The following is a 10450-nucleotide window of genomic DNA, read 5'->3' as shown; positions in this document are numbered from 1 at the left end:
CAACTGTCAAAGTTCATTCTAGGGCCAGCATCAGTGACAACTAGGGCCATGCAAGGCTCATGTAGAAGGTCTCTGGATTAGAGTCCTGCCCTCCAGCCATGGCACTCACCTGTCTGGAGTTCCAGTGGGCACTGCTCCTGATTATCAACAGGGCCACACCTATTTGCATATTCTGCCCACCATGTTTGTCTGGAAAACTAAGGTAGATGCATCATGGACACCTATCCAGAAATGGACAAACTATTCCCCAATGGGCTGAAACTCCCACAAGAGCTCTAAAGCGGAACATGAATTTGGGCAGGTGTGTCATGAGACCAAAGGAGAAAGACTTGCTGAGCAAACAGAGCCACTGGGGCATTAGAGGTTGGTAGTTAAAGCAGCAAGTTGCTCTGACAGTAGGGTCAGCTCCCTTGACTGCCACTCTTGGCAGTCTATCTGGAATTCTTTTCTGATGAGACTTCATTGTCTTTGTAAGGTGATGTGACTGAACCCAGGGTAAGTGCTCATCTCCTGAGCTATAAACCTGGCCCTCTCTCCCTGTTTTTTATTTTTCTTGATTGATTTTTAAATTTGTGTGTGTGCGCATGCGTGTGTGCGTGTGCAAATGAATAGTTTGAATAGTGTTTTCAACAGCATCTTCCTGGAGCTTGTACCATCTGTGGCTTCAACACACACCCCACTCTGCACTGGCTAGAGATAGGGCCCCAAGGATCTGGGCAACTCAACCAGAAACTGTTTTAGATCTCCAAATCTTTTCAGATGTGCCAACATTCTGGAAACTCATAGATGGCCTCAGAGCTCTAGTGAATGTCTCCTCCCAACTTCAATATTGTGTTTAAAAATTCCATAGAGATCCAAGGAAGTGGAATTCTGGGAAGTTTGTAGTGCCTAAGACTTCCAAGAGCCTCCCTCAGTTCCAGCATTCTGAGGTACTAGCAGACTTCTTCTGACATCCTTTGAAACACTTGGGGCCAAAGCCCTGTTCCCAAATTCCAGCAATCTGCATTAGGCAGTGGCTTTTAGGATTCCAGATTAGTCCTGTGGTGTATGCAGGTCTCAGTAAGGGCCCAGCGGATGTGAAGTCTCACCTGGGACTAGACTCCTGCAGAATCCCCCAAAGCTTGGGGATCCTAGAGAAGTAGCCATCCTGGGAGGGGGGCAGAGGGAATGGTAACATTGCTCTAGGCAGCCATGGGCAGTGGAGGTTGGCTGAGTACCATGTGTCTTGGAGAGGACACGAGGCTTTTGTTGAGTTAAGGGCAGAAGCTGGAACCAGGAACCTGGCTGGCTGAAGAGGCTCCATCAAATGCTAATGAGGCAGCTGGGGCCAGGGTCGCCCCTTGGTGGTCTGCATCCATCCTCCATCTCCAAGCGTGGCTGGGGAAGGCTCTCACACTCGCTGCCAGGGCAGAGGGCCTCTCAACAAGCAGGGCTGTATACCAGGCAGTGAGATGAGGGTTCAGGGGGCCAAGGAGGAGCAGGTACCACCCACACCAACATGGTGCTGTGAACGTGTCAGGAAAGGGGACCCTGTGCTGCCAACTGGGTTCCCCTCTCCCTTCCAGTCATTGCATAAGCAGCACCTCCACAAGACTCTTTGGGACCCTGTATTGAGAACCACACCCCTGCCCAGGCGGAGCCCCTTGGCACTGCCCATGTCCTGTAAGAGCAGCACACATGCCAGGCAGGTTCCCAAAAGTTTCTGTTGAGCAGTTGTTGTGGATACGTCTATGTGTATGTGTGTGCACACGCATACGGAAGCCAGAGGTCCACTTCAGGAATGGTTTCTCAGGCACCGCCTACCTTTTGTTTATGAGACAGAGCCTCTCGGCCTGCCTCATTGATTAGGCCAGACTGACTGATCCCCAAGGATCTCTCGATCTGTGCCTCCACAGTAATGGGATTACAAGCATGTGCCACTACACCTGTAGTGTGTGTGTGTGTGTGTGTGTGTGTGTGTGTGTGTGTGTGTATGCATGCATGCACACACTTGCTTATGTCTGTCCGTCTGTCTTTTTTCAGTCTCCTGGAGAAGGTCAGGATACTTGGAGATGGTTCTCTTTCCACATGTGGGTCCTGTGGATTGAACTTGGGCCCACAGGAACGGCAGCCAGTGCCTTTGCCTGCTGACCCACCTCACCAGCTGCACACCGTGATGTTAATGTGTGTGCTATGGATTGGTACTTATCAACTGAGCCATCTCCAGGGTCAGGGCTATTAATTCTATCAAACTGTCAAGTGACTAGAACTTTTGTTTTGACCAAACTTTTGGCAAAAGAAGCCTCTTGTGACATCATTTCCAAACGCCAGAGAACTTCATCTCTATGAGTCAAGTAAAGGAACACCATTGTTGTACCCATTTGGACACAAGGTAACCTGGGTTCAGAGCAGCTAAGTTGCCCAGGACCCCCTTGTGGAGAAGCAACTAGTGATTGGAACCTGTGTGGAGAGCCTGCTCTGGACTCTACTTTGATCCTGACCTTCAAGGGACATCATGGTCTCTGCTGAAAACCTCCAGATGTCCAGTAACAAAGGCATGCTTCTGCTCCCTGGGGGAAGGCATGCTTCTGCTCCCTGGGGCTGCATCCTGGGCTGAATTAGTCAGTCCCAGCTTCCAGAACCTTCCCTATTCAGACTCAGGAGTCGGGGAGACCCAGAAAAGCCTAAGACACACCACATTCAGAAGGGTCTTAACTTTTTGCTTCTGTTCCTGAAGGAAGCATGCTTTGGAGAATGCTGGGTGATCAAGCCTGGGGTCTTCCTGGTCTTGTATCTGGGAGTGTGGTGGAGAACTGTCCCTTGTGTCCACAGTTGGGCCATGCTATTCAGAGATAGGAGGTCTCCAGGACAGTCCAGCAGCCCTCCAACAGGCCCAGGCTCCCAGATGATCCTAACTGGCTCGGCATGTTGTTTCCCCAAGGCTCCCCCAAGCCTATGGCTGAGGCTTGCCTGCTTGGAGCCCTGGCCAGTCCCACAGCTCAGGACTCAGAGGAGTCCCTACTGGATGCCCCAATTAGGTACCGCAAACCAAGGTGTCTATTCCTCTCTCTGGCAATCTCTGCAAAGGTGCTACTTTACCTTCCATGGGGTCAATATGACCAAGACACACACCTAAGCTTGGGAACCTCTCGACAGCCCTCCATAGCTCCCCTATGCCCTAACTCTAGATGTGGCTATAGCATCCTGACTTCAGTCTTTGGGTTTTCTGTCAGCCCTATAGCCTCTTCAAGTCCTCATGGAAGTGACACCCCCTAGATGGCCACCCAGAGCACAAGACCAACTAGATTACAGCTGATTTCTTGCTTTATTCAGATGCCCACACCCACTGCCAGTGTCTTCTGAACCCAGTCTCAGGTTCAAGGTCTGGGCGGTGGCAGGGGGTTTTAGTAACTTTGAATTCCCCAGATCTACCCAGCAACATGTCTTTCCCATTCACAGACACAGAGATGCAGGCCTGGTGGGCAGAGCTAGTCTGGCAGTCTTTAACGAGGAGAGAGGCCCTTGGTAGGGCCCTGCATGCTCTCGCTGGGCTGTGACTGACTCTGGCTGAGGTTCAGTGAGTTGCTGATCTGGTGTGTGATGGCCTCCGGCCTCTGAGTCAGGTTCAGGATCCCAGATCCTCCTAAGGAGCAATGAAACTCAAATCCTGTGTGCCTTGGTCACCTGCCAAGCTACTGAGAGCCATGTTCTTCAGTGGAAGCTTCAAACACTCTCTCTCCAAGTCCCAGGTTCCAGCAGAGGTTATGACTAAGTCTGCCAGGAGACTCAAAGGCTGGGACCAGGAAGGCCTTCAAAATCTCTTCGCATAGTTTCCTGGTTTAAAATGGGAAGCCCATGGCCCATAAAGCACTCAACCCCCACATTTTTACCTCTTAGCATGGGTGACAGGTTCGAGGACCCAGTGGGCATGGGTGGTGCAGAGGGCACCACCTCCTCCCCTATCAGCATCTCTGCCAGGACTTGTGTCTGTGTCCAGTCACTGTGGCTCCTGGGTGGATGTGGAAGAAGAATGAGCCGAGCATATCCAGGCCTCCCTCTCCCACTCCAGTACCCCAGGCTTGACCCACCTCTCTCGTGGGGGCTTGGAAGAGCCAGGACTTGGTGGAGGTGCTGAGGGTGGGGGCCGTGCACAAAGAGATATGTGACCTGGGGCCTCGGGTCCTAGCTCCTGCTGAAAAGACCAAAGCCCGTACTGGGTGACCTCAGGCGTTCATGTCTGGGTACCGTTTCCCCAGGGCTGACCTCAGCTATGCCAGCAGCACAGGATACCAAGAACAGTGAGCCAGTATACAGAAGTCTGTGGCCTACAGGTGGTTCTTGTAATGTCTTTCCCCAGCATTGGGAGCTCCCTGAAGGCAGAGACCAAAATAGAGGTGGGCCCAAAGCTTAGGATGGCCTAGGGAGATGTGCAGAAGGCATGTGTGAATGGATAAAGAAGTGAATGGAGAAACGGATGAATATATGTGAATGAGACAGTGCTCCCCTAAAAGAAGGCAGAACTGGAGGCCAGGCAAGCAGACATTCCCACCCTGGGCAGAGAGAGACCCAGACCAAGACTTCACCCCCACATCCCAGTCCAGAGCCCCGGAATCACCAGTGTCTCCAGTTCTCCAGGCTCACCTTGGCCTTTCTTACCTGTGGCATATGGCACTTCCTCCGAGGGCAGGCCCAGTGGGCCAGGGATACTCGGCACAGAGGACAGAGGTGAAAGCAGGGGCAGAAGGGTGGTAGTGCCTGCAAGAGGGCTGATATGACTATGACATTCCATCTTGTCTTCCACAACCCGGGGTGAGCAGGGACTCACACGGCAGGAGGCAGCTGGACCCATGAAGCAGGGGCACATGGAGGCAGAGCCCTGCTGGGGAAGGGCATGAACAGAATGCAGGTGCCTGGGAAGAAAAGTGGGGTCTGAGCCTTCGTTCTCAACCTTGGCACCTCTGTATGACCTCACCTGCTCATTCGCAAACAACTGTGTGAGGTGGCCAAGCCAAGACCCCATCTCCCAGAAGAGGGGCCCAGTAAATTCGTGGTCAAATGATTAGCTGAGGGTGACACACACAGCCAGGAGGTGACAGAGGCAGAAGCCAAAGGCTTCTTCATAAAGTCCCCTCTGCCAGTTTCCATGCCCCAGGCCTTCTGTATGGCTAACTCACCTCTCCAATTCATGGACCTGCTGGGCCAGAACACGCTGCTCTGCCTGGGCCAGGTCCCGACTGCTCCGCAGCTCTCTCATTTCCTTCCTGTCAGGGGGTCAGCTCCAGGTGATGGAGGCAGGACCAGCACCACCAAGGGGAGCAGAGAAACAGGGATGAGTAGGTAGTATCTTGGCCAAAGTAGATGAGCAAAACGGGGTAGGGACAGGGTTGGTGCCATCTTGCCTTACCTAAGCCTCTCATTCTCCAGCATAAACTCCTGCAGCATGCCATAGAGGTTCCGCTGGGCCCAGGCCACTCGGGTCCCATGGATCCCTGGTGCTGTGGAGAAGCAGGGCATTGCTGTACTGCTACCCACACCCCTCCTGGCCCCCAGGGGACTCGTACCCTTAGTCCGCATTTGATCCAGCTGGGACCGCAAGTGACAATTCTCCTCTTGGAGCTGCAGCAGCTCAGGTGCTCCTTGCTGGGGTGGCTTTACTCCAGGGGACTACCAAGGAAGAAACCCAGGGTCACTGTTTATGACGATATAGGCTGGTACACTGCACAAGAGCTTCCTGGGGGGGGGGATTTGTGAAACCCAAACTCCAGCCCCTGCTTCACTTGCCAGCTTTGCGTGCTGGCCCAGGCTGCACCTGTCCTCTCTGGGTCATTTTGAAAGGACTCAGAACCAGACTTGATTCCATGCCCAAACTCAGTTCTGGCCCAGTCTTAGCTTAGATTGTGATTCCCCAAATTAACCACATATCAGACCCCATATTAGACCTAACCAGCTGAAATCCTGGATATATCCTGATGACAACCCAACTTAGTCTTTAGCCCTAGGTTTGCCCAGACTCTAGCTGTGACACAGACCCTTGACTATGACCCTAACATCAATCATGACACCATCCCTAGGATTCCAACCCAAATTCCAACTCTGATCCAGTCCTAGACTTCAACCAGGATGATAACTCAGGCTCTGGGTGTTGCCTGCCCACCTTAGGACCCTGTGGCCGGGTGGTGACCCTCTGAGCTCGGCTTGCATATCGCAGGGTGCTGAGAGTCTCAGGAAGGCACTGGGCTGATGGAGACACGCAGGCAACCTAGAGAGGACCTCCCCTGAGTGCATCTATGGAAGAAACCCTTCCTCAGGGCCCAGCCCCTCTGCCAGCTCCCCTGTCCATCAGATACCATGAGGGTGACCCCACGGCCCCCGAGTGAGTCTGCCAGCAACTTGGTGAGCTTGCTGTCTCGGAAGGGAATGTGGCTCTGCTTCCTCTGTGGGTCCAACAGCAGGGAGATACAGTGTCCTGATGGGAAGAGGGAGATCCAGAGAAACTGCACTGTGTGCCCAACGTTGTCCTGCTCTGTAGCAGTCCAGCAAGCTCAACCAGACCAGTGAAACTGTATCCTCAACTCATTGCTTTTCACGTTGGTGTCTGGCGGCAGACTGAGTTCTCTGGAGGTACGGGTGTGATGCCCACCCAATGTCCAACATCCAACCGAGACTCAAGAGATCTCCAACCAATAACTAACTGAAAAGGGACATCACCAGGGCAAGAATTGAGGCCAGTTCCCTAGGGATTTGGGGCCAGCCATGCAGTTGAGTACACAGACCCATTCCTTTCTCCTTACTGTGTCTGTCTTCCAATTGTATATGTGTAATGTTGCTGACCTTAGAATGATAACCAGAGGGGGAAAGTTAGCCTCAGACCTGATACCAGAACGCCAGCCCTCATCTGTAACTACAAGTCCTGTGGTCTCCCTAAGTATAACAATGGATCCAGAGCAGAGAAGGGACCCAGAAGTCAGGCCTGTAGGCCCCAGTTCTTACCCAGTGCCAATAGACTGCGGTTAATACTATTGGCCTCAAGCATCAGCTGCCCTCGGGATCCTGTTGCTGCCACCTTCTCACTACCTGCCAGGTCCACGAAGCACAGCTTGCCCCCAACAGGAGGTTCCCCAGGGTCCACAGGGGGTACCTGCTGAGGCTGGTAGAGCAGGGCTTGATGGGAATTCGGAGAAGACTGTCTCCATCAAAAGTCACAAGGTCTTAAGGTCAAAGGTTTCCCCCCATACACCCAGAAAATCCCAGTTGGTTTATACATGCAGAGACAGGTCTTTGCTGGTAGCCTTTCCCCAGCCCTCTCACAGGTGGGCACTCACAGTTGGGCGGCTGACATAGAGCGTGAGCAGGGCATGGCTTCTGCTGGAGGCCTGGTTCAAGGTATGTGAGGAGCTCTGACGGCGGCTGAGACCTGGGGAAGGGGACATCAGGAGCTGTACCAGCTAAGAAGAATGGGCCTTCCCCAAGGAGCAGGGATGTCAGAGAGGTCCTCAGACAGAGGCACAAAGGACCAGCTTAGGGAGGGAGCGTCGGCAGGTGACGGAGTATGGGAGAAGAGAGCAGAATGGCAGAGAAGCACCTCTCCTGCTGTGTGGAAAGGAAGCAATGAAACAGAGCTCAGCAGAAAGTCGAATTGTGGGTCCAGGGCCAGTGTTTGCGGACCCAGGTCTGCCAGAGGAGGGTTCTCAGTAAATGCTCAGATGAGTAACTAAGGCTGGAATAGTAGGATCTCATAGATAAGCTAGGCTAAGGGGCATGGCCATTGCCCTTAGGCTCTGCCAGAGTGCAAGGCATGAATCAAGAGGACTGAGCAAGAGGCACGGGCAGGAGATCTGGAGGCAAGGCAACCAGCATGTGGACACCTTTGCCAAATCTTTGAATTGCTACTTGACTGGCCCTTCTCTGCCACAAGTGTTTTTTCTTAAGTCCCAATTCCAGCAGCTCAGATCCCCAGGGCGCCTCAGAGGGAGTTGAAGAATCCTTGCTCACAAAGTTTCCATGAAGCAGCATACCCATCTGCAGGAGCTCCATCAGGGCCTCCAGACTGCCAAACTCCACCACCCGAAGCTGCTCCACATAGAAGCCTCGAGCCTTGCTCCACCTAACAGGCAGAGGCCGAGGAGACCCCAGGCTCAGCAAGTCCCGAACCTGGGAGAGGAGGAAGAAGCAGGCTCCATCCACTTACAGTCCTTTGACGATGGTCCCCCCTCCCCTTCTGTGTCTTAGCATCCTTGGTCCTGGGAATATATGACTTTCTTCCCAGGTGGACTATCATTAGCCTACCTGCTCATTGTAGATCTCCAGATAGGAGGCTCGGAGGGTGACAGGGAAACCCAGGTGATGCACACGATCTAATAGCCAGGCGAAGGTCCTCTGCATAATGCCAGTCAGGCTGGGGGGCACGGGCACCCCTTCCCCCTGGGGGCAAAGACAGCAGGAGCTGCAGCAGCATACTAAGGGCCACCCTCTTAGCAGTGCATTAACTGTGCTAGAAGCGATACCACGCCCCACACACAATGTCATTGGAATCTCAGTCAATAATTCATCAGTGCCACCCCACAGACAAATTAACTGAAAGTTCCAAACTCTGCAAGACCCTGGGCACCTTCCCTTCCTCAGACACCAAGTAAATAAACCAATTGGGCGAGATTTATTTGACCACGCCCCCTTCCGCCCAGTAGTCCCGCCCACAAGCCGATGGTGGTCGGTGAACGGAGCTCAAACCAGTTACTCACCTGTGGAGGGGGTCCTGTCAGAGTGTAAGTCTTGCCCGATCCTGTCTGGCCAAAAGTGAAGACCGTGCAGGAGAAACTGCGGGTGACAAGGGCGTGGCTGGCCCCGGGAGGCGGGGATGGGGAGGTGCGGAGACCCACTCCCGGTTCAGGCCACGCCTCACTCACCCTTGCAGCGCCAGCTCGCCAAGGCGCTTCACCCCGCATGATCTGAACACGTCCTCTTGCGTGCACGCCCCATCCAGTACAGCAGCGAAGCGGAATGCTATGTCGGGGCCCCCACCTGGGGACCTCACCTGGAATGGGGATGGCATACGGGCGGGCACTGTGCAGGGCCAGGCACCCAGGAGGGCGGGGCAATCTGAAGGAAGGGTCTTTAGAGTAGACGCGACACCTTAGAGGGGACGGGCCCTCTGGGATGAGTGAGGCACTGTGTAGGGATGGGGTATTTGAAGAGGCGGACACTCTGAAATTAGCTGGGTATCTAGGAGGAGTAGGGCATTCTGGGGTGGGAGAAGGCACCCTGGAGAGGCGGGACAATTAAAAGAAAGGCGGGGCACTCCGTAGAGGAGGGGCAATCTGTGGAAAGAAGGATCCCAAGGCAGTGTTGCTCCATTTGGCACCAGGGTCCCCTCCACAGGTTCCTTTGCGGAGGTTAAGGAAGGTTTATCACCTGCAGAGTCCGGATCCCTGAACAGTGTAGAGCACTCTGCTCCCCTCTATGCAGCTCTGCCGTGCTCATGGGACGCACCCTAGTATCCAGGAGAGACCAGATGGTCCATCCGGCTAGTGCTTTTGGTTCCTTCCTGACCCCGGAGCTGCCTAGCCCATCCATCCTTACCTGAGCACCACTTGAATGGGGGTTTGTGGTCCTTCTGGGCCCTGCTCCAGGCTCCACGCTGGGTCTCTGTGGCCACAAAGAGAGTTACCATCCCTGTGCTTCCGTTCTGTCCTCTGGGCATGCCTCAAGGACTCAGTAACCTCACATGAATATGCTTACCCATCAGGAGACCCACGTTCTTCCATGTTCTGTTCTGCACACGATTCCTTTCCTTTTCCTGTATCCCCTCCTTTACAACAGCAGGACTGTCCACACACACCTTACATTCTCCTCCCAGTCCCCCAGAACCAGTCATCCAGAAAGACTCCAGCCTGCTAGCAAGTTAAAGATTTACCCACCCCACCCCATGAAGTGGGGAAGTCCCACGCCAGGACATTCTAACTAGGGGGTTCTGGAGTCTGAGGATCCCTTGCTTGTGGCCAGTCTCCTCTGGTGGACTCCAAAGCACCACAAGACCATTCTTCTTTGTCACACAGAGACACGAATCAGCGGTGGGAAGGACTCAGCCAAGGCCACAGCGCCAGAGAAAGAACTAGGCTCTTTTGGCACACACCCTCCCTCCCCCAATAGCTCAGTCTCCCCCCCCCACCACCACCACACACACACCACTGTGCCAAGCCCAGGAAATAGAGGACCACAGAAAACCTGGCTGGGAGGACTCTAGGCTGAGCTGACATCAGCTTCCCAGCATCTGGTTAAACATTGGTGCACCTGCCTCTGCCAGGCCAGAGCTAATCCAATGCCAGTGTGGTGTGTAACCCCATTGGTCTGGCTTACCAGAGCAGCACCAGTAGCAGGGACGTCTATGAGTGTTCTCAGGCTGGGCCATCACTTGCTGGTCACCAGGATGACCCTAGGCCTGATCAGCCCCATGTAGACCTGCCTGTTGCTGATG

At 53.9% G+C, this 10450-nt stretch overlaps 1 protein-coding gene across 3 annotated transcripts; it reads right to left on the bottom strand.

The window, feature by feature from the left end:
• Positions 1 to 3322: 3322 nt before the first annotated feature.
• On the bottom strand, positions 3323 to 9843 carry Kif12 (kinesin family member 12). 3 transcript variants are annotated; one of them, XM_038333987.1, is made up of 19 exons: positions 9715 to 9843; positions 9556 to 9621; positions 9388 to 9466; positions 8883 to 9010; positions 8718 to 8793; positions 8266 to 8400; positions 7995 to 8130; positions 7302 to 7393; positions 6970 to 7126; positions 6327 to 6445; positions 6134 to 6238; positions 5541 to 5643; positions 5384 to 5474; positions 5154 to 5240; positions 4805 to 4889; positions 4636 to 4734; positions 4068 to 4171; positions 3870 to 3988; positions 3323 to 3622 (listed from the first exon to the last, which is right to left on the bottom strand). In XM_038333987.1, the coding sequence occupies exons 1-19, from the start codon at positions 9738 to 9740 to the stop codon at positions 3483 to 3485; spliced, it is 1947 nt and encodes a 648-aa protein (XP_038189915.1). In that variant the 5' UTR covers positions 9741 to 9843; the 3' UTR covers positions 3323 to 3482. The 3 variants fall into 3 exon arrangements, with proteins under 3 accessions (XP_038189915.1, XP_038189916.1, XP_038189917.1); XM_038333988.1 differs by lacking the exon at positions 9715 to 9843 and having other exon boundaries at positions 8718 to 8762; positions 8883 to 9466; positions 9556 to 9609; XM_038333989.1 differs by lacking the exons at positions 9556 to 9621; positions 9715 to 9843 and having other exon boundaries at positions 8718 to 8762; positions 9388 to 9463.
• Between the last annotated feature and the right edge of the window lie 607 nt (positions 9844 to 10450).

Source organism: Arvicola amphibius, chromosome 6 (assembly GCF_903992535.2).
Source record: "Arvicola amphibius chromosome 6, mArvAmp1.2, whole genome shotgun sequence".
Taxonomy (NCBI): Eukaryota; Metazoa; Chordata; class Mammalia; order Rodentia; family Cricetidae; genus Arvicola; species Arvicola amphibius.
This window is presented reverse-complemented; position numbering and strand designations above follow the sequence as displayed.

Bases quoted from the DNA above. Each gene is read 5' to 3' on its own strand.
- Kif12 (XM_038333987.1), bottom strand. From the start codon at position 9,740: ATGGAAGAACGTGGGTCTCCTGATGG. The intron at 5,241-5,383 runs GTAAGGCAAGAT...ACCCCCTGACAG, and splicing joins CTGGAGAATGAGAGGCTTAG to GAAGGAAATGAGAGAGCTGC. The intron at 4,890-5,153 runs GTGAGTTAGCCA...TTTTCTTCCCAG, and splicing joins CAGGTCCATGAATTGGAGAG to GCACCTGCATTCTGTTCATG.